The sequence below is a fragment of the Physella acuta genome, unplaced genomic scaffold (genome assembly GCF_028476545.2).
Source record: "Physella acuta isolate Inbredline_101_S28 unplaced genomic scaffold, ASM2847654v3 ptg000226l, whole genome shotgun sequence".
NCBI classification, from domain to species: domain Eukaryota; kingdom Metazoa; phylum Mollusca; class Gastropoda; family Physidae; genus Physella; species Physella acuta.
The window spans coordinates 49,764-73,401 of record NW_026731745.1 but is presented as its reverse complement, the minus strand read 5'-3'; the positions used below and the strand labels follow the sequence as shown (position 1 = coordinate 73,401).

General features: G+C 41.9%; 1 protein-coding gene across 1 annotated transcript in view; it reads left to right on the top strand.

Moving 5' to 3' along the window:
* Positions 1-18,967, top strand: part of LOC131937986 (uncharacterized) — a 39,134-nt gene extending 20,167 nt beyond the window's left edge. Inside the window, exons 6-9 of the mRNA XM_059295784.1 lie at positions 6,875-6,988; positions 7,626-7,766; positions 8,594-8,749; positions 18,362-18,967. Coding sequence (XP_059151767.1) covers positions 6,875-6,988; positions 7,626-7,766; positions 8,594-8,749; positions 18,362-18,552 — 602 coding nt within the window. The 3' untranslated portion in view covers positions 18,553-18,967. The remainder of the gene's footprint in view (positions 1-6,874; positions 6,989-7,625; positions 7,767-8,593; positions 8,750-18,361) is intronic.
* Positions 18,968-23,638: the final 4,671 nt, after the last annotated feature.

Genomic DNA, 23,638 nt, shown 5'->3' with positions numbered 1-23,638 from the left:
CCAACTACAGCTCTCCAGAGTTCTCTGTCCTGCTGGAGTATGGGCCACCAAGTACAGCTCTCTAGAGTTCTTTGTCCTGCTGGAGTATGGGCCGCCTACTACAGCTCTCTAGAGTTCTCTGTCCTGCTGGAGTATGGGCCGCCTACTACAGCTCTCCAGAGTTCTCTGTCCTGCTGGAGTATGGGCCGCCTACTACAGCTCTCCAGAGTTCTCTGTCCTGCTGGAGTATGGGCCGCCTACTACAGCTCTCCAGAGTTCTCTGTCCTGCTGGAGTATGGGCCGCCTACTACAGCTCTCCAGAGTTCTCTGTCCTGCTGGAGTATGGGCCACCAACTGCAGCTCTCTAGAGTTCTCTGTCCTGCTGGAGTGTGGGCCACCAACTACAGCTCTCCAGAGTTCTCTGTCCTGCTGGAGTATGGGCCACCAACTACAGCTCTCCAGAGTTCTCTGTCCTGCTGGAGTATGGGCCACCAACTACAGCTCTCCAGAGTTCTCTGTCCTGCTGGAGTATGGGCCACCAACTACAGCTCTCCAGAGTTCTCTGTCCTGCTGGAGTATGGGCCACCAACTACAGCTCTCCAGAGTTCTCTGTCCTGCTGGAGTATGGGCCACCAATTACAGCTCTCCAAAGGCTCAGCCAGTCTCTCTAGCTGGCTCCAGATTTGGCCCATCTTTTTATACCTTCCTTAAGATCTCCACGATATGCGGTTTTCCGTCTTCAGTGTGAAAAGCTCTCTGCGATATTTGAATGGATCAGGTAACTAAGTGAATAATCGACTCCACATCTAGGCTATGTAAACCCACCAATGATGTAACAACAACGTCGGTAAAACACGTTTTACAATCTTTGAAATTTTTTACCCCCACCTCCTACCCCACCCTCATTCATCTCTAAGTATCTTGGCCATACAATAAATCCACATTTTATTTCTAGACCGCGGTGTAAAACTTTAATTAAGCAAATAGTTTTAATTGAAATAGATGTTATTGGCCGCGTATTTTTTTGTTTTCTTTACTGTGCTTTTAATTTGTCTTTATCATTGGACATCAAACACCAAACTCCGAGAATTTAAAAAAAAAATTGTAAACAACACACTTAGAATAATTGTTTTAAGCTTTCCATTTAAAAGTTGATGTACAGTCAAAAGAAAGGAAATTAAAAACATTTTAATGCAGTAAAAATAAACAAATAATTTGTTTGAACGAATATTCAGAAAATACAACATACAAGACCAGCGAGTGTATTTGTTAGTGTTAAAATTTTAGAATGTTTACATTACAGAGCGAAACAGATGGACTTTATAGCATGTTTAAGTTTTTCATTTCCTTCTGATGTATTTTAGTTGTTGTTTAAATTTTTAAAAATTAAAGATCACAACACTCAACAAGATACCTCACGCTTAAACACGCGCATGAATATATATACACATGTACTCACACACAACCAAACACACATACAACAACACTCACATTCACATAAACATGCACACTCGTTCTCTCTCTCTCTCTCTCTCTCTCTCTCTCATTCACACACACACACACACACCGACGTCCTCACACCCATGTATAATATTTGCACTTGTTTTCTCTTTCACATTCTCTCTACAACACGTACCCCCCCCCCCATGCATAGATAACACAATACTCACTTTTATGCATGCATGCATATTTTTACCCGTTCTCTTTCTCTCTCACTCTCTCTCTCTCTCACACAGATCCTCACACAGACATTAGATAGAGTACTCACTTTCATGCATGCGTATTTGCACTTTCTCACACTCTCACTCTCTCACTCCTACGTACACACACACACACACGCACACACATAACAACAGTCTCCTTCACACATACATTCACACTCGTACTCTTTCTCTCTAACACTCACACACTCGCTCACCCACACACAACGCACGCACGCGCATATAAGCCAGGCAACCACATCTGATCCCCACAAACAACTTTCTAAACCAGCTGTGATATCCGATGGTGATCCATCGTCCTCACACCGCGGGGTCACGTGACGACCCCCCCCCCCCCCACCACGGTACGGTCACGTGGTTTACGCCTCACACCCCCCTTGTGGTAGGTAGAAACTTAGTGCACGTGCGGTGAGCGGTCAGATCTTGTCGGGCCCGCACTAAACATTCCCCACCGGGAGGGTGAGGGGGGGTTCAAGGGGTTAAAAGTTCAAAACTCGGCTGGAACAATTACAGGAAACAATGTCAAAATGGATAAATCACTTTGGAAGAGACGGCCAACGTTTTTTTCTGTTTTTAAATAGCTTTTTTTTCTTTGCCCTTTTTTCCCGACCCAAAGCTGGTCCTATTTCATCGAATACCTTAGACCATATGGAAAGCGTATAACATTTAGAAAAAAAATATTTGATACTAGGTTTTTGATAGTAATTGAAGATTTATAATAATACCTACGCTGGATAATTAACACAACTAAGCTCCACTTAAAAAAAAAAACACCAACATATTAATTCGAAATTAAGCAATGCTACCTACTCACATTTTCTTTTTATTAACCACTCCTTATATTTCTAAGGGGGATTACTCTATTCTATAATCTTCCCTCTATTACCAATATCTATTTAGAAAAAAAAATACCGCCTGACTAGATCCACCCCTTCGCTCCACCCCTTGTTAACCGACCTCAACATTCAGACTTATAACTATAAGGACGTCATCTATATACTACTAAAAGTCAACTTTGTTTACATGTTTGAATATTTATTTGTTTGCCTGATCGAAAATTGTGATATGTTCGACTCTATCTGGAAAGCTGTAAAATGGTATGCAGGTAGAGAATAATTTTTTAATGCAGACAGACTGTTGATCACAAATTTATTTAAAGACGTTAATTAATTTATTGATTTATTCCTACGCAGAATAACCCATTTTTTTTTAAAATGTTAAAACCTTGACTAAACTTTGTGGGAATAGTGACGTCACAGGTTTTTGTTTACTCTTTAGTACAATAAAATGGCGGCGTCTATTGAAGAAAATTGTGTTCCCATTCAAAAGTTTAACGCGTTCTAAATCTAATTCTCTGTCGGTCATAACTTTAACAATACGTCCGTTTGCTGTATTTATTACGTTCCAACACTTATATCAATTTTCAACTGTCTTTTTCATTTAGTTTTACGATAAATTTCTCTAGATCTAAAGATCAGCTATCGAAGGAAATTTATGAATCTAGCCTAGATCTAGATCTAGATCTAGCCTAGATGTAGGTCACTAGATTCAATGTAAATTCTACATCTAGAATCTATTTCAGGCCTTAATTATTTTATATAAATCTTTGTTTGGCTTATTTAAGATAAAATTTAATTTGAAAGTTAGTACTACTAGACTTATTTTTAGATCTAGATCTAGAATCTATACGCGTAAATCAAGTTGCATAAGGAGACACATAGTATAGTATAAAAATTCACTTGTGACGTCACGAGTAAATAGCTAAAATGGTAGCGTAGTCAGCTCTCATGCAGGAGGCACGGGTTCTAGACCAATATGTCAGTGAAATTTTTTTTTTCAATTTTTTTTTTTAGATGTGAATGATAACGTTGCCTATCTGAACTTGGCAAGATACAGGGCAGGTGAAGTAGAGTTCATCTGTTTCTTTGTCCTAAGCATATGAAAGGATAGTGTGGTCAGATACGTGCTCGGCTGGAATTGTTTTTTAAACGATAAAAACATGTTGTCTGAGACTTGGCAGGACACTGGGCAGGTGAAGTAGAGTTGAGTAGGTCACCTGTGACGTCAGTTTATGAAGGGATAGTCCGAAATCGGTGTTTTCGGTGTTTTTAAAAGATAAAAAACATATATTTGAATGTGGGGTCTGTTTTTTGTGACGATAAGTGACACTGCAGTAGCGTACCGAGGAGGGGGGGGGGGGACGGTAGGGGAGGGGAGGCGGGGGTGGGGAGGGGAGGCGGGGGGTGGGGAGGGGAGGCGGGGGGGTGGGGAGGGGAGGGGAGGCGGGGGGGGGGGGAAGGGGGGGTGGGGAGGTGGAGGGGGGAAGGGGGGGGGACATATGTTGGGGCGCCAAAATGGTTTGGAAAAATAAATTGATAGGTTGAGGGGGGTTCAAATCGAAAGTTTGAGTGGGGGGGGGGGGGGGTGCACATCAAAAGTTTGAGGGGGGGGGGGGGGGGGTTCAAATCGAAAACTTTGTCCCCGGGCGCCGGGAAGGGTCGCTATGCCTCTGAGTGACAGACGTGATGTTTTTTGATGGATGACCCCCGAAACCCACAGTTATCCAACGGATGACGGGTATTCTAGTGTTTAACTAAGACTTGGAACTGTCAAAGACGTACTGTTTAACTAAGACTTGGAACCATTAAGGACGTAATGTTTAACCATTGATGAAAACACCTAGCCACGGGAGGTAAACATAGTAGTCTGCGTCGCTTATCAGTACCACATAATGTATACATACACTGCTAGCACACTAACATACGTTTACACACACTAACATACAATGTATACAGATACGGCGGAGTGGCCGCCCATATGTTCACCGATCGCTTCTTAGAGAAATATTTCTAGAGTTGTCTTATCGTAGTTTTGTGGGGTAGAATAAAAGAGTTATAAATTATGTATAAAAGTTTGTAGAAGTTACAATTGTAAATACATTCTTTGATTAGGAATTTCTTAAAAGTAAAATGCTATTTTATTGCAATCGGTCCTTTATAGCAATAATAAACGCGCTGAAAATACTTCTGCGTTAACTTTTTGTTAAAATTTAGATTCCACTTTCTATTTTAACTTAATACATATCTAATAATAAATTAATATAATAAATTATGTATAAAAGTTTGTAGAAGTTACAATTGTAAATACATTCTTTGATTAGGAATTTCTTAAAAGTAAAATGCTATTTTATTGCAATCGGTCCTTTATAGCAATAATAAACGCGCTGAAAATACTTCTGCGTTAACTTTTTGTTAAAATTTAGATTCCACTTTCTATTTTAACTTAATACATATCTAATAATATAGCATTCATCAAAAACAGTATTCTCTGATAAATTAGTATGTGTTAATGTATATGTTTCTGACACGTGTCAACTGGTTATGCGCCATTGAGGCCATTGACTCCGATTTCAGCCTGCTTTTCTTTTTGGATTTGCTTCTATAGCCTTTGTCCAACCAAGAACAAACTACAATATAGCAGTTTTTATTTTTATTTTGGAGTTGTCTCTCCCAGATAACGAGCCTCGTTTGCCCGAGGGTTTGAACTCGAGACTTCGGTTTAGCAACCATGAGCTTTACCGACTCGACCAGGCTAATGTATAGGCTTCCTTTAAATAAGTTTTGATTTATCTAGGATGGGCAAAGACTATGGAGGCAAATCCTGCAAGAAAAACGAGCTAAAGTTATAGTAGATAGGCAGCATTTTGCATAACATGTTGACATGTAATACTTGATAGTTTTGGAGATAGTCTCCTTCAACAATATAATTTAGAAAGATAGAGAAGTTTTGCTGTGAAATTTGAGTTTTGTCCCGCAGATTCTGAATATGGTGACCACTCTAAAATCTGCCCCGTTTAAATTTTATTTGTCCCGTAGGTTGTGAGTATGGTGACCACCCTAAAATCTGCCCCTTCTAAAAACATTTTGTCCCACAGGTTGTGAGTATGGTGACCACTCTGAAATCTGCACCTTTTAAAACAATTTTGTCCCGTAGGTTGTGAGTATGGTGACCACTCTGAAATCTGCCCCTTCTAAAAACATTTTGTCCTGTAGGTTGTGAGTGGTGGTGACCACGCTAAAATCTGCCCCTTTTAAAACAATTTTGTCCTGTAGGTTGCGAGTATGGTGACCACTCTGAAATCTGCACCCTCTAAATTTTGTTTTTCCTGCAGGTTGTGAGTATGGTGACCTTGCTAAAATCTGCCCCTTCTAAAAACATTTTATCCCGTAGGTTGTGAGTATGGTGACCACGCTAAAATCTGCCCCTTCTAAAAACATTTTGTCCCACAGGTTGTGAGTATGGTGACCACTCTGAAATCTGCCCCTTTTAAAACAATTTTGTCCCGTAGGTTGTGAGTATGGTGACCACTCTGAAATCTGCCCCTTCTAAAAACATTTTGTCCTGTAGGTTGTGAGTATGGTGACCACGCTAAAATCTGCCCCTTTTAAAACAATTTTGTCCTGTAGGTTGCGAGTATGGTGACCACTCTGAAATCTGCCCCCTTTAAATCTTGTTTGTCCTGTAGGTTGTGAGTATGGTGACCACTCTGAAATCTGCCCCTTCTAAAAACATTTTGTCCCACAGGTTGTGAGTATGGTGACCACTCTGAAATCTGCCCCTTCTAAAAACATTTTGTCCCACAGGTTGTGAGTATGGTGACCACTCTGAAATCTGCCCCTTCTAAAAACATTTTGTCCTGTAGGTTGTGAATATGGTGACCACTCTGAAATCTGCCCCTTCTAAAAACATTTTGTCCTGTAGGTTGTGAATATGGTGACCACTCTGAAATCTGCCCCCTTTAAATCTTGTTTGTCCTGCAGGTTGTGAGTATGGTGACCACTCTGAAATCTGCCCCTTCTAAAAACATTTTGTCCTGTAGGTTGTGAATATGGTGACCACTCTGAAATCTGCCCCCTTTAAATCTTGTTTGTCCTGTAGGTTGTGAGTATGGTGACCACTCTGAAATCTGCCCCCTTTAAATCTTGTTTGTCCTGTAGGTTGTGAGTATGGTGACCACTCTGAAATCTGCCCCCTTTAAATCTTGTTTGTCCTGTAGGTTGTGAGTATGGTGACAACTCTAAAATCTGCCCCTTTTAAAACAATTTTGTCCCGTAGGTTGTGAGTATGGTGACAACTCTAAAATCTGCCCCTTTTAAAAACATTATGTCCCACAGGTTGTGAATATGGTGACCACTCTGAAATCTGCCCCTCCCTGAAGCCAGCCGACTGCTACGACCTGAGGAACAGATATTCCTGCTGTGACACGTGTGAGAGGTTCAGGCGCCAAAGTAAGATTTTAACATTAATTTGTGTTGTAAATCAATGTCTAAGTAGGTCTTAGAGACTATTTTTGTAGCCGATAGAGGTTCGAGTAGGCGGTATACAAGGTTTAAACAAATTCAGGCCCTAATAGATCTCTGTCACTTTTTTTTGTATCCAATCGAGGTTCGAGTAGGTAGTACACAATTGTTGTTATAAACCTTGGCCCAAATAGGATTCTGGCACTATTTAGTAGTAACACGTACAAAATCTTTGGCAGTCTTTTAGCAAACCTACACCAAATGAGGTCTTAAAACCTACATTATAAAAAACATAAAGCCCTATATTTATTAAAAAATGTACAAGTTTCACGTCAATTTTAACATCTTTTTCCAATGGTCCTTTGTCTTTTTAACACATTTTCAATTTATTTATAGATCAATATATATAATCGCAATTATTTTTTAAGATTTGAATTCAATCTTTTTTTTTAAAATTAAATATATTTGAAAGTTAAAAACCATCAATTAAATTTTTTTTACCAAAATCTATTTTTGTTTGTTCCTGTTTATAATTCTCTCACTGTATATGTTTTTAATGTCGTTTAAAATATGTTGTACAAGTCAGTGAGTGACATGTAAATAATGACACGTCTGTCTGACACAGGTGCCCCTCCGGCGTGTGAGTACGGCGACATGGCATTCACGTGCGAGCACGTGCGGAAGAACCCGGGACTGTGCTACATTCCGGACACCAAGAGGCTCTGCTGCGACACGTGCAGTCAGCTGAAGAACCTCACAAACTTAAGTGAGTACTTAATTAACATCCACGTGCAGTCAGCTTAAAAATGTCACCAATTTAAGTGAGTACTTAATTAACATGCACGTGCAGTCAGCTTAAAAATGTCACCAATTTAGGTGAGTACTTAATTAACATGCACGTGCAGTCAGCTTAAAAATCTCACCAATTTAAGTGAGTTCTAAATTAATATGCACGTGTAGTCAAAATAACATGGCAAATATTTAAGTGAATCTTTAATTAACATGTACTCACAGTAAGATTAAAATGGCATTTAAGTGAGGTCTTAAATAATATGCACATACAGTCACATAAAACATTCACCGTATTTAAATAAGTAATTAATTAACCTCCATGGGCAAGCAAATTTTAAAATGTCACCAATTACAGAGAGTTAAGTTAGCATGCAATTGTCAAGTTGTTATTAACTCAAGACATTTAAAAAAAAAACATGAATGCCATCGTTAAAAGGGAAATTACTCAATTAAATTTCAATTTTGTGCTCGATTGAGTGATAAGCCCTTTCACGTACTGCAACGATTTAAAAAGAAACTCCGTCAGCAATAGTCTAGCGTTTCAGTCTCTATTTTTACTGTTCAGCGTGGCTCAATAGACTTCTCTACCAACCCTCCCTTTTATCTGTTAAGCTGACCGAATGAAACTAGTTATTTTCTCACTTTGTCCTTATGAATTATCATTAGAGCTAAAAAATTTATAATGTCAAAAACATTGTCAAAATGCGTTACCTTACTTTCTTGAAAAAACAACAACCCTAAACAGAACCCGTATCATCCACTCAGGTTGTCTAAATTAAAAAAACCCGTCTCATCCACCAGGTTGTCCCTGGGGTGACTACAACCCGAACCTGTGCACGTTGTATGACGACACGATGTCCAGCGTGAAGATCAACTGCTACTCGGCCCAGAGGAGGAAGATCTGCTGCAACTCTTGTGAGAGGCTGAGGCAGTGGGTGGCACAGGACTCCCCTCCTGGTGAGTAGATGCTGTCAGTTAGGTACTCACTTTGTGTTGGCTAGGATGGTGAGTAGATGCTGTCAGTTAGGTACTCACACAGTGGTATGCTGTCTAGGTTGGTGAGTAGATGCTGTCAGTTAGGTACTCACCCAGTGGTGGTAAGGTTGGTGAGTAGATACTGTCAGTTAGGTACTCACACAGTGGTGGTTAGGTTGGTGAGTAGATGCTGTCAGTTAGGTACTCACACAGTGGTGGTTAGGTTGGTGAGTAGATGCTGTCAGTTAGGTACTCACACAGTGATGGTTAGGTTGGTGAGTAGATGCTGTCAGTTAGGTACTCACACAGTGGTGGTTAGGTTGGTGAGTTAGATACTGTCAGTTAGGTACTCACACAGTGGTGGTTAGGTTGGTGAGTAGATGCTGTCAGTTAGGTACTCACACAGTGCTGGTTAGGTTGGTGAGTAGATGCTGTCAGTTAGGTACTCACACAGTGGTATGCTGTCTAGGTTGGTGAGTAGATGCTGTCAGTTAGGTACTCACCCAGTGGTGGTAAGGTTGGTGAGTAGATACTGTCAGTTAGGTACTCACACAGTGGTGGTTAGGTTGGTGAGTAGATGCTGTCAGTTAGGTACTCACACAGTGGTGGTTAGGTTGGTGAGTAGATGCTGTCAGTTAGGTACTCACACAGTGATGGTTAGGTTGGTGAGTAGATGCTGTCAGTTAGGTACTCACACAGTGGTGGTTAGGTTGGTGAGTTAGATACTGTCAGTTAGGTACTCACACAGTGGTGGTTAGGTTGGTGAGTAGATGCTGTCAGTTAGGTACTCACACAGTGCTGGTTAGGTTGGTGAGTAGATGCTGTCAGTTAGGTACTCACACAGTGGTATGCTGTCTAGGTTGGTGAGTAGATGCTGTCAGTTAGGTACTCACACAGTGCTGGTTAGGTTGGTGAGTAGATGCTGTCAGTTAGGTACTCACACAGTGCTGGTTAGGTTGGTGAGTAGATACTGTCAGTTAGGTACTCACACAGTGGTGGTTAGGTTGGTGAGTAGATGCTGTCAGTTAGGTACTCACACAGTGCTGGTTAGGTTGGTGAGTAGATGCTGTCAGTTAGGTACTCACCCAGTGGTGGTAAGGTTGGTGAGTAGATGCTGTCAGTTAGGTACTCACACAGTGCTGGTTAGGTTGGTGAGTAGATGCTGTCAGTTAGGTACTCACACAGTGGTGGTAAGGTTGGTGAGTAGATGCTGTCAGTTAGGTACTCACACAGTGGTGGTAAGGTTGGTGAGTAGATGCTGTCAGTTAGGTACTCACACAGTGATGGTTAGGTTGGTGAGTAGATGCTGTCAGTTAGGTACTCACACAGTGCTGGTTAGGTTGGTGAGTAGATGCTGTCAGTTAGGTACTCACACAGTGGTATGCTGTCTAGGTTGGTGAGTAGATGACGTCAGTTAGGTACTCACACAGTGCTGGTTAGGTTGGTGAGTAGATGCTGTCAGTTAGGTACTCACACAGTGGTATGCTGTCTAGGTTGGTGAGTAGATGCTGTCAGTTAGGTACTCACCCAGTGGTGGTAAGGTTGGTGAGTAGATACTGTCAGTTAGGTACTCACCCAGTGGTGGTAAGGTTGGTGAGTAGATGCTGTCAGTTAGGTACTCACCCAGTGGTGGTAAGGTTGGTGAGTAGATACTGTCAGTTAGGTACTCACCCAGTGGTGGTAAGGTTGGTGAGTAGATACTGTCAGTTAGGTACTCACCCAGTGGTGGTAAGGTTGGTGAGTAGATGCTGTCAGTTAGGTACTCACACAGTGGTGGTTAGGTTGGTGAGTAGATGCTGTCAGTTAGGTACTCACACAGTGCTGGTTAGGTTGGTGAGTAGATGCTGTCAGTTAGGTACTCACACAGTGGTATGCTGTCTAGGTTGGTGAGTAGATGCTGTCAGTTAGGTACTCACACAGTGGTATGCTGTCTAGGTTGGTGAGTAGATGCTGTCAGTTAGGTACTCACACAGTGGTGGTAAGGTTGGTGAGTAGATGCTGTCAGTTAGGTACTCACACAGTGCTGGTTAGGTTGGTGAGTAGATGCTGTCAGTTAGGTACTCACACAGTGGTATGCTGTCTAGGTTGGTGAGTAGATGACGTCAGTTAGGTACTCACACAGTGCTGGTTAGGTTGGTGAGTAGATGCTGTCAGTTAGGTACTCACACAGTGGTATGCTGTCTAGGTTGGTGAGTAGATACTGTCAGTTAGGTACTCACACAGTGATGGTTAGGTTGGTGAGTAGATGCTGTCAGTTAGGTACTCACACAGTGGTGGTTAGGTTGGTGAGTAGATGCTGTCAGTTAGGTACTCACACAGTGGTATGCTGTCTAGGTTGGTGAGTAGATGACGTCAGTTAGGTACTCACACAGTGCTGGTTAGGTTGGTGAGTAGATGCTGTCAGTTAGGTACTCACACAGTGGTATGCTGTCTAGGTTGGTGAGTAGATGCTGTCAGTTAGGTACTCACACAGTGGTATGCTGTCTAGGTTGGTGAGTAGATGCTGTCAGTTAGGTACTCACCCAGTGGTGGTAAGGTTGGTGAGTAGATACTGTCAGTTAGGTACTCACCCAGTGGTGGTAAGGTTGGTGAGTAGATGCTGTCAGTTAGGTACTCACACAGTGGTGGTAAGGTTGGTGAGTAGATGCTGTCAGTTAGGTACTCACACAGTGCTGGTTAGGTTGGTGAGTAGATGCTGTCAGTTAGGTACTCACACAGTGGTGGTTAGGTTGGTGAGTAGATGCTGTCAGTTAGGTACTCACACAGTGGTGGTAAGGTTGGTGAGTAGATGCTGTCAGTTAGGTACTCACACAGTGGTGGTAAGGTTGGTGAGTAGATGCTGTCAGTTAGGTACTCACACAGTGGTGGTAAGGTTGGTGAGTAGATGCTGTCAGTTAGGTACTCACCCAGTGGTGGTAAGGTTGGTGAGTAGATGCTGTCAGTTAGGTACTCACACAGTGGTGGTAAGGTTGGTGAGTAGATGCTGTCAGTTAGGTACTCACCCAGTGGTGGTAAGGTTGGTGAGTAGATGCTGTCAGTTAGGTACTCACCCAGTGGTGGTAAGGTTGGTGAGTAGATGCTGTCAGTTAGGTACTCACACAGTGGTGGTTAGGTTGGTGAGTAGATGCTGTCAGTTAGGTACTCACACAGTGGTGGTTAGGTTGGTGAGTAGATGCTGTCAGTTAGGTACTCACACAGTGGTGGTTAGGTTGGTGAGTAGATGCTGTCAGTTAGGTACTCACACAGTGGTGGTAAGGTTGGTGAGTAGATGCTGTCAGTTAGGTACTCACAGAGTGGTATGCTGTCTAGGTTGGTGAGTAGATGCTGTCAGTTAGGTACTCACACAGTGGTATGCTGTCTAGGTTGGTGAGTATATACTGTCAGTTAGGTACTCACACAGTGGTGGTTAGGTTGGTGAGTAGATGCTGTCAGTTAGGTACTCACACAGTGCTGTCTAGGTTGGTGAGTAGATGCTGTCAGTTAGGTACTCACACAGTGGTGGTTAGGTTGGTGAGTAGATGCTGTCAGTTAGGTACTCACACAGTGATGGTTAGGTTGGTGAGTAGATGCTGTCAGTTAGGTACTCACACAGTGGTGGTTAGGTTGGTGAGTAGATGCTGTCAGTTAGGTACTCACACAGTGCTGTCTAGGTTGGTGAGTAGATGCTGTCAGTTAGGTACTCACACAGTGGTGGTTAGGTTGGTGAGTAGATGCTGTCAGTTAGGTACTCACACAGTGGTGGTTAGGTTGGTGAGTAGATGCTGTCAGTTAGGTACTCACACAGTGGTATGCTGTCTAGGTTGGTGAGTAGATGCTGTCAGTTAGGTACTCACACAGTGCTGGTTAGGTTGGTGAGTTAGATACTGTCAGTTAGGTACTCACACAGTGGTGGTTAGGTTGGTGAGTAGATGCTGTCAGTTAGGTACTCACACAGTGCTGGTTAGGTTGGTGAGTAGATGCTGTCAGTTAGGTACTCACCCAGTGGTGGTAAGGTTGGTGAGTAGATGCTGTCAGTTAGGTACTCACACAGTGGTGGTAAGGTTGGTGAGTAGATGCTGTCAGTTAGGTACTCACACAGTGGTGGTTAGGTTGGTGAGTAGATGCTGTCAGTTAGGTACTCACACAGTGGTATGCTGTCTAGGTTGGTGAGTAGATGCTGTCAGTTAGGTACTCACACAGTGCTGGTTAGGTTGGTGAGTAGATGCTGTCAGTTAGGTACTCACACAGTGGTATGCTGTCTAGGTTGGTGAGTAGATGACGTCAGTTAGGTACTCACACAGTGCTGGTTAGGTTGGTGAGTAGATGCTGTCAGTTAGGTACTCACACAGTGGTATGCTGTCTAGGTTGGTGAGTAGATGCTGTCAGTTAGGTACTCACCCAGTGGTGGTAAGGTTGGTGAGTAGATACTGTCAGTTAGGTACTCACCCAGTGGTGGTAAGGTTGGTGAGTAGATGCTGTCAGTTAGGTACTCACCCAGTGGTGGTAAGGTTGGTGAGTAGATACTGTCAGTTAGGTACTCACCCAGTGGTGGTAAGGTTGGTGAGTAGATACTGTCAGTTAGGTACTCACCCAGTGGTGGTAAGGTTGGTGAGTAGATGCTGTCAGTTAGGTACTCACACAGTGGTGGTTAGGTTGGTGAGTAGATGCTGTCAGTTAGGTACTCACACAGTGGTATGCTGTCTAGGTTGGTGAGTAGATGACGTCAGTTAGGTACTCACACAGTGCTGGTTAGGTTGGTGAGTAGATGCTGTCAGTTAGGTACTCACACAGTGGTATGCTGTCTAGGTTGGTGAGTAGATACTGTCAGTTAGGTACTCACACAGTGATGGTTAGGTTGGTGAGTAGATGCTGTCAGTTAGGTACTCACACAGTGGTGGTTAGGTTGGTGAGTAGATGCTGTCAGTTAGGTACTCACACAGTGGTATGCTGTCTAGGTTGGTGAGTAGATGACGTCAGTTAGGTACTCACACAGTGCTGGTTAGGTTGGTGAGTAGATGCTGTCAGTTAGGTACTCACACAGTGGTATGCTGTCTAGGTTGGTGAGTAGATGCTGTCAGTTAGGTACTCACACAGTGGTATGCTGTCTAGGTTGGTGAGTAGATGCTGTCAGTTAGGTACTCACCCAGTGGTGGTAAGGTTGGTGAGTAGATGCTGTCAGTTAGGTACTCACACAGTGGTGGTTAGGTTGGTGAGTAGATGCTGTCAGTTAGGTACTCACACAGTGGTGGTAAGGTTGGTGAGTAGATGCTGTCAGTTAGGTACTCACACAGTGATGGTTAGGTTGGTGAGTAGATGCTGTCAGTTAGGTACTCACACAGTGGTATGCTGTCTAGGTTGGTGAGTAGATGACGTCAGTTAGGTACTCACACAGTGCTGGTTAGGTTGGTGAGTAGATGCTGTCAGTTAGGTACTCACACAGTGCTGGTTAGGTTGGTGAGTAGATGCTGTCAGTTAGGTACTCACACAGTGGTATGCTGTCTAGGTTGGTGAGTAGATGACGTCAGTTAGGTACTCACACAGTGCTGGTTAGGTTGGTGAGTAGATGCTGTCAGTTAGGTACTCACACAGTGGTATGCTGTCTAGGTTGGTGAGTAGATACTGTCAGTTAGGTACTCACACAGTGATGGTTAGGTTGGTGAGTAGATGCTGTCAGTTAGGTACTCACACAGTGGTGGTTAGGTTGGTGAGTAGATGCTGTCAGTTAGGTACTCACACAGTGGTATGCTGTCTAGGTTGGTGAGTAGATGCTGTCAGTTAGGTACTCACCCAGTGGTGGTAAGGTTGGTGAGTAGATACTGTCAGTTAGGTACTCACCCAGTGGTGGTAAGGTTGGTGAGTAGATGCTGTCAGTTAGGTACTCACACAGTGGTGGTAAGGTTGGTGAGTAGATGCTGTCAGTTAGGTACTCACACAGTGCTGGTTAGGTTGGTGAGTAGATGCTGTCAGTTAGGTACTCACACAGTGGTGGTTAGGTTGGTGAGTAGATGCTGTCATTTAGGTACTCACACAGTGGTGGTAAGGTTGGTGAGTAGATGCTGTCAGTTAGGTACTCACACAGTGGTGGTAAGGTTGGTGAGTAGATGCTGTCAGTTAGGTACTCACACAGTGGTGGTAAGGTTGGTGAGTAGATGCTGTCAGTTAGGTACTCACCCAGTGGTGGTAAGGTTGGTGAGTAGATGCTGTCAGTTAGGTACTCACACAGTGGTGGTAAGGTTGGTGAGTAGATGCTGTCAGTTAGGTACTCACCCAGTGGTGGTAAGGTTGGTGAGTAGATGCTGTCAGTTAGGTACTCACCCAGTGGTGGTAAGGTTGGTGAGTAGATGCTGTCAGTTAGGTACTCACACAGTGGTGGTTAGGTTGGTGAGTAGATGCTGTCAGTTAGGTACTCACACAGTGGTGGTTAGGTTGGTGAGTAGATGCTGTCAGTTAGGTACTCACACAGTGGTGGTTAGGTTGGTGAGTAGATGCTGTCAGTTAGGTACTCACACAGTGGTGGTAAGGTTGGTGAGTAGATGCTGTCAGTTAGGTACTCACAGAGTGGTATGCTGTCTAGGTTGGTGAGTAGATGCTGTCAGTTAGGTACTCACACAGTGGTATGCTGTCTAGGTTGGTGAGTATATACTGTCAGTTAGGTACTCACACAGTGGTGGTTAGGTTGGTGAGTAGATGCTGTCAGTTAGGTACTCACACAGTGCTGTCTAGGTTGGTGAGTAGATGCTGTCAGTTAGGTACTCACACAGTGGTGGTTAGGTTGGTGAGTAGATGCTGTCAGTTAGGTACTCACACAGTGATGGTTAGGTTGGTGAGTAGATGCTGTCAGTTAGGTACTCACACAGTGGTGGTTAGGTTGGTGAGTAGATGCTGTCAGTTAGGTACTCACACAGTGCTGTCTAGGTTGGTGAGTAGATGCTGTCAGTTAGGTACTCACACAGTGGTGGTTAGGTTGGTGAGTAGATGCTGTCAGTTAGGTACTCACACAGTGGTGGTTAGGTTGGTGAGTAGATGCTGTCAGTTAGGTACTCACACAGTGGTATGCTGTCTAGGTTGGTGAGTAGATGACGTCAGTTAGGTACTCACACAGTGGTATGCTGTCTAGGTTGGTGAGTAGATGCTGTCAGTTAGGTACTCACACAGTGGTGGTTAGGTTGGTGAGTAGATGCTGTCAGTTAGGTACTCACACAGTGGTATGCTGTCTAGGTTGGTGAGTAGATGCTGTCAGTTAGGTACTCACACAGTGGTGGTTAGGTTGGTGAGTAGATGCTGTCAGTTAGGTACTCACACAGTGGTATGCTGTCTAGGTTGGTGAGTAGATGACGTCAGTTAGGTACTCACACAGTGCTGGTTAGGTTGGTGAGTAGATGCTGTCAGTTAGGTACTCACACAGTGGTATGCTGTCTAGGTTGGTGAGTAGATGCTGTCAGTTAGGTACTCACACAGTGGTATGCTGTCTAGGTTGGTGAGTAGATGCTGTCAGTTAGGTACTCACACAGTGGTGGTTAGGTTGGTGAGTAGATGCTGTCAGTTAGGTACTCACCCAGTGGTGGTAAGGTTGGTGAGTAGATACTGTCAGTTAGGTACTCACCCAGTGGTGGTAAGGTTGGTGAGTAGATGCTGTCAGTTAGGTACTCACACAGTGGTGGTAAGGTTGGTGAGTAGATGCTGTCAGTTAGGTACTCACACAGTGCTGGTTAGGTTGGTGAGTAGATGCTGTCAGTTAGGTACTCACACAGTGGTGGTTAGGTTGGTGAGTAGATGCTGTCAGTTAGGTACTCACACAGTGGTGGTAAGGTTGGTGAGTAGATGCTGTCAGTTAGGTACTCACACAGTGGTGGTAAGGTTGGTGAGTAGATGCTGTCAGTTAGGTACTCACACAGTGGTGGTAAGGTTGGTGAGTAGATGCTGTCAGTTAGGTACTCACCCAGTGGTGGTAAGGTTGGTGAGTAGATGCTGTCAGTTAGGTACTCACCCAGTGGTGGTAAGGTTGGTGAGTAGATGCTGTCAGTTAGGTACTCACACAGTGGTGGTAAGGTTGGTGAGTAGATGCTGTCAGTTAGGTACTCACACAGTGGTGGTAAGGTTGGTGAGTAGATGCTGTCAGTTAGGTACTCACCCAGTGGTGGTAAGGTTGGTGAGTAGATGCTGTCAGTTAGGTACTCACACAGTGGTGGTAAGGTTGGTGAGTAGATGCTGTCAGTTAGGTACTCACACAGTGCTGGTTAGGTTGGTGAGTAGATGCTGTCAGTTAGGTACTCACACAGTGGTGGTTAGGTTGGTGAGTAGATGCTGTCAGTTAGGTACTCACACAGTGGTGGTTAGGTTGGTGAGTAGATGCTGTCAGTTAGGTACTCACACAGTGGTGGTTAGGTTGGTGAGTAGATGCTGTCAGTTAGGTACTCACACAGTGGTGGTAAGGTTGGTGAGTAGATGCTGTCAGTTAGGTACTCACACAGTGGTGGTAAGGTTGGTGAGTAGATGACGTCAGTTAGGTACTCACCCAGTGGTGGTTAGGTTGGTGAGTAGATGCTGTAGTTAGGTACTCAATCTGTGGTGTGTTGGCTACATTGGTCAATTGGATGCTGTCGGTTAGGTACTCACTGACCGTCATCGGCCGGGATCCAAACTCGAGATTATTGAGTTATTAGTTGTGCTCTCTACCACGCCGTCTTAATAGGGCTTGTAAGTCTCTTTGCTTCTCTTATTTAAAATTTGAAATCTCGTTAGCCAGGGTCAGGTGATTTCTCAAAGTATCATTATCAGTTTTTACGATTTTAAATAACTTAACAATAGCGCAAGTAACTTTTATTTCTTTTTTTACCGATTTAATAAACATAATCACAATTGGTTTGAAAATATAACTGGCGAGTATGATTAGAAGTTGGTGACCTACTTACAAGCCCTATTGTCAAATGTTGAAAAACCGCAGTGTTGTCAAGACTGTTATTTTATTTTTTAAAATTTACAATATACGATATTTATTTAAACAAAGTTTATTCAGTATTCTTTAGTTAATTTAACTAATATTGAGTTGTTTTTTTTTTTAAATTTACTACTACAATATTAATTTAAACAAAGTTTATACAGTATTCTTTAGTTAAGTTAACTAATATTGAGTTATTATTTTTAAAAAATTTGCAACTACGATATTTATTTAAACAAAGTTTATACAGTATTCTTTCGTTAAGTTTACTAATATTGAGTTATTATTTTTTTTAAATTTACTAATACTCCCTAATGCGATATTTATTTAAACAAAGTTTATACAATATTCTTTAATTAATTGATACAAGGTTGTTAATTTTTAAATTTGGTGCGGCACTTAATGGTGATTTGATTTGCACCCCCCCCCCCCCTCAAATTTTCGATTTGCACCCCCCCCCTCCCCCCTCAAACTTTCGATTTGCACCTCTTAAAAGACTATTTAACACTCGAATTAATCACTTAATTAAGTGGAATTATCATTTTCTCTATATATTTTGCTATTTTTTTGCCTTGGTGTCACCCCACCCCCTAAATAGTGTCACCCGATGCGGTCCGCACCCCCTCCCCCCTCTCGCTACGCCTCTGACTAAAACGTAACCTTTTAAATAATTTCAGCGGACTGCCTGTACGGGGACCGGCCCACCATCATCACCTACCTCCCCTACGGGCGTCTGAGCTGTGCCAGCATCATGACCTACCTGGGGGTGGAGGAATGCCAGAGGAACCAGATCGTGGCCACCCACTGCTGCCACACCTGCCACAAGTACCTGATGGGCCGCACCCTCACGCGGCAGCAAGGGGGCTGAACGCAGCCGCTAATTGCGGCTACACGAATCGGGAACTGCGGCTCAACACGGCGCTGCGGCTTACTCGCAGGATTTTTGGAGTCTTTCTGGGGACTAGCGTCCGATTAGTCGTTGTACAGTTTGGTTTCGTTTGTTGTGGGTGTGGGTTGAACGATGGCATCAAACCGCGTAAAATTTGGGGCGTGCGACATTACAAGAAATATTGTGAAGTCTTAATTAAACATAAGATATTTTGTTTATCACTTTGGTACATGTAAGATGTATTTGGTAGTATTAATAAGTTAGGTAATTAAAGCAATATTTACAAAAGCCATAAAGCTACTAAATTACAAAAAAAAAATATACAAAGTATTTTTAGGGATTACTCATTTTCTGTGGGAATTACCGATTATCTGTGTTTGTGCGTGTGTGTGTGTGTGCGTGTGTGTGTATGTGTGTAAAGGGGGGGGGGGGGGTGGTGACATTACAGTACTGTATGAACCATATAATAAATTTCATTTTAAAACAAAATATTATTTTTTTATATTTGATGTTAAATCATATTTTAACAACCTATTTTCATAAGAGTTAATAGCTAATTGTATTTTGGTTTCTATTTTTTTTTTTTTTTAGTGAAAGAGTAAGACGACTCAAAGAGTCAAACGCAAATTTGCAACTTCCTGGCCTAAAAATAACTTACAACCGTGTTTGCCTTCATCTAGTGGGTTGATGCCATTGTCTTTTTACCCCAAAACATTATCATAACAATTTTTTTTACATTCTGGCTTCAAAAGGGGTACAGGTGAAAGGGTGGGGGGGGGGGGGGGGGGGTAAAAGTTTTTGTATTTTCGTGTACAAAATGGAAAATGATACAAAAAAGATAGAAAAATCATGATGATGAAGTCTCCACCATCTACTACATCCGCTCCATTACGCTCCCATCCTTTGAAATCAATATTTTTATAAAAAAATGTATCCTTTAATTTGTAATATTTTCGCTTTGTAATTTTTAAAATGTTTAGATTTAGTGATTGATTAATGTATTGTAAACATTTCAAAAATTGCTTTACGTAATGAACATATTTAATAATAAAATAGTTTTAGTAATTAATAATAATTCATGCGTCAAAATGATAAACGTAGAAAAAGATTATTCAGTAAATAAAAACTAACATGACTATGCGGAATTTTTCTTCAGGGAAGATAACTATTTTCCTGTGCGCATGTCATTAGTGTTTACGCTTTCAGAGAGGAAAGGGAGTTAAGCGGGGATATTTCAACTAAGACGATAGATTGCTTGCCCTTGGTGGATAAGATTAAAAAAAAATTAGCGTAGTAGACAACTGGACATTATTTTAAAGTGTGAAAGCTGTCTTTAAAATCTATTTGCTTCATTTGTATGTCACCCAGAAATATGGATTTGCATCTTTAATATTTATAACGTTAAATAAAAAATGTTTTTATTTTTATTTTTAAAACCTAGAGCAAAGAAATACATGTTTTACAGTACTAATGATTTAACTGCATCATGCAGGTTTCACCACAACAAACTAACCCACAATTGGAAGTAACTACATAGTTTTTTATCACTCAACAAAAACTATAAAGACATAAATAGTCTGTTTAGCTTTTGATGTAACCGAACTTTAGATGTTTACAGCACTTCACAACAAAATAGTTTTAAAAAAAATGTTTTTATGTTGCTTCGCTTGAATTATTACTGTAAACTATCAATTCTGTGTTGCTAGTTATTAAATGTGTTGAATTTAGCAGCTATATAATTTGTATAAACCTTTAAGCACATCAGACTGTATTGTATTAAAAATTAGTTTGTAATTTTGGTTACTATATTTAGAAATACATGTATATAATTTTAAACTGTATAAAGTATATAGGTTTTTTAAGAAAAACTGAAATTATACCGCTGAATAAAGAATTACCTAAATATTTTTTAATGATGATTTAATAATTTGTCTTAATAAATACAATAACTTGATACATATATTGATATTGGCTTGAAAATAATTAGATTTAATGTGGCCACCATATAATTTTCAACCTAAGTAAAGTTATCCTTGGTTTTATATTATGTTATCCTTTTGTTCTTTTGTTTATGCTAGACAGTAAAGTTATCATTTATTTTATATGATGTTATCCTTTTGTTGTTTTATTTATTCTAGGCAGTAAAGTTATCATTTATTTTACATTATGTTATCCTTTTATTCTTTTGTTTATAGTAAAAAAGTAAGTAAAGTTTCCCTTTCAAACCTGACGGTCTATGGGGCAAGTGAAGTAGAGTTCACTTGTTTCTGTGACCTCGGCATATGAAGAGATAGTGTGGTCAGCACTATGCCCAGCCGCCTTTACTATCCCTAACGTGAGTTAGGTACCCATCAGAGTTGGGTGGACTCTGGGACGGTCTACTGACTTGAACCCGGATTCGAACTCGAGGCTTACGGGTTAGCAGTCCAGCTCTCTACCGCTAGCAGAGTTTCTTCCAGGCATCTCTTCGGGGGGGGGGGGGGGGGCGAAGCCCCCCCCCCCCAGAAATTTTTTTACCGCCCCCCCCCCCCGAACGATTTGAAATTTATATAATTTATATAGAAAATATATACTTTTAACAGTGTCCGCCCCCCCGAAGAAAGTTTACCGCCCCCCCCCCGAAGATTTCAAGTGCCCCCCCCCCCCGGAGAAAAAAGTCTGGAAGAAACACTGACCGCTAGACCACTCCTTTTATTCTTTAGTTTATGCTAGACCTTTAACTCTTGTTCTATGTCGTGTTTTATCTCGATTTATAATTTATTTCAACAGCCATTTTTCTGTATATTATCGAAACGCCACATTTCTCATGGGGCTAAATCAAACCCACACACGAAATACAGAAAGGAGTTGACGACTTTCTTACAAACTAACAGGTCGCTTCCTGGTTCAGTGAATCAAATGCTTGGCCAATCAACACAGACATCCGTAATGTGGTGTAATTAAAGTTTGTGGTGCAAATACCTGGATGAGATAAGCACCTTGTTGAGATATGCACCAGGCTGAGATATGCACCTCACTGAGATAAACACCTCGCTGAGATAAATACCTCACTAAGCACCTTGCTGAGATATATACCTCGCTAAGCACCTCGCTGAGATAAATACCTGGCTAAGCACCTTGCTGAGATATATACCTCACTAAGCACCCCGCTGAGATATATACCACACTAAGCACCTTGCTTAGATATATACCTCGCTAAACACCCTGCTGAGATAAATACCTCGCTAAGCACCCCGCTGAGATATGAACCTTGCAGAGATAAGTACCTCGCTGATATAAGCACCTTGCTGAGATAAGCTGACAAATACCCCAAGAATCAAAGAACAATTGATAACACACTACTTTATTCCAGTCACGTATCTTCATGTCTTTCTACCGGCATCACCTGTCAAAGATTAAAGATTATATAGCTATCAGGTGATAATCTACGGATGAATGAGTTTTAAAACGTGTGTTTTATTGTTATACTGACGTATGTATGTTAGGTGCGGTGTAGAACAGTGCTATATCACATTGACTTTGGTTTTGTAAAACTTATAACTGTATTTACCGAAGGAAAAATCTATGACAGGCAGTGGTGGAATAACTGTATCCAAGCGATCATAGACGTTTTTAAAGGGACTCTGCACTGTATTGAAATTTTTATCGAGCAATTTTTTTCTCTATCAAAGCCAGAACTTTAGGGCCTAGCATGAAGGAATGGAAAAATACAAACAAATGATTTTTAAAAAGCAAAACTCCAATAAGTCTATGCACCGTTCCTGTGGGCCGCCCGAGATTTTCTTCTGAGATTTTTCCCGGTAAACAGGCGGGCCAGCCCACAGTCCACCTCTTATGACAGAGCACATATATATATATATATATATATATATATATATATATATATATATATATATATATATATGTAACTGGGGTAGGCCTAACTACCAGTTACAAATGATAACGAACGAGAAGCTGCGACGCAGTATGAAATCTGACGCAACCATAACAGGTGGCTTATTGGATCGGTCTGATAACAATCTCAAAGCCAACGCGTGCTATTTTGGGAAACGGTACGAGAAGTTTCAGACGAGCTGTCAACTTTGATGGATGGGACGCAGATGTTTTAGTGAATCGGACGGTACGTCAGAAACTGCGACAGTAGTATTCGGATACATCGATTACAAGTATCGATTACGGAAATGGAGACAAGTACGACTACGATTTCAAGGCATAAATAGGAGGGGACGGCAGAACTCGTTCTCTTCTCTTCTCTTCCCGTTTCGAGGCTCTTGCCTCTTGCATCGCTCGCTTAGATCAGTCAGTCTGTGTGACTATGTCAAGTCGGTTATAGAACGGGTTAGCCGTATTGTGTTAAGAAGGATTATAGACATGTGGATTCAGTTATATCAAGCCTAGTGAAGGACTGTTAGGGGTCAGTTGATTCAGACTATTATTGAGAAGCATTCCTGTTGATTTATTGTGTTATTATGAAGCATTTCTTGATTCATGTAATAAAGGATCAATAGCGAACCTGCATCTTGAGTATCTATACTGTGGTCAATGTTGTCTAGAATGAGTGGTTAAACTCGTTAACACGTGGCACTACAGGCAATTAGGTCTCATTACATGTGGCGTTGCGAGCATGGTAACTGTTGGCTCGTTACAATTGGCGTTGTCGGCAGGATAAATGTTCGCTCGTCACAATTGGCGCTGCGATCAGGATGAATTCAACTAGACTTGCCGTTTAAGGCACCTATAGTCAACCTTGTGCATAACTGTGTTTAGTGTGTGTGTGAATTCGGACATTCAGGAACTGTGAAAATTGAGGAACGAGGAAAAATTTTTCATACACACACGGTAAGAAAGAACTCTTTTTTTTAGTACTTAAGGAAGAAAATGTCTACTCTGGACGAGAAACAGACCCATATAGTGGTCCTACCCAGAGAGTCCCATATTAACAAATTCTACGGGGACGGAGATCCAACTTTAACCAACAGGTTCAGTGAAGAGGTCAAAGCGGCCTGGGCCTCGAGACATATGTCACCAGAGGAAAGATTAAGACTGCTGATGGGCAGTATAGGTG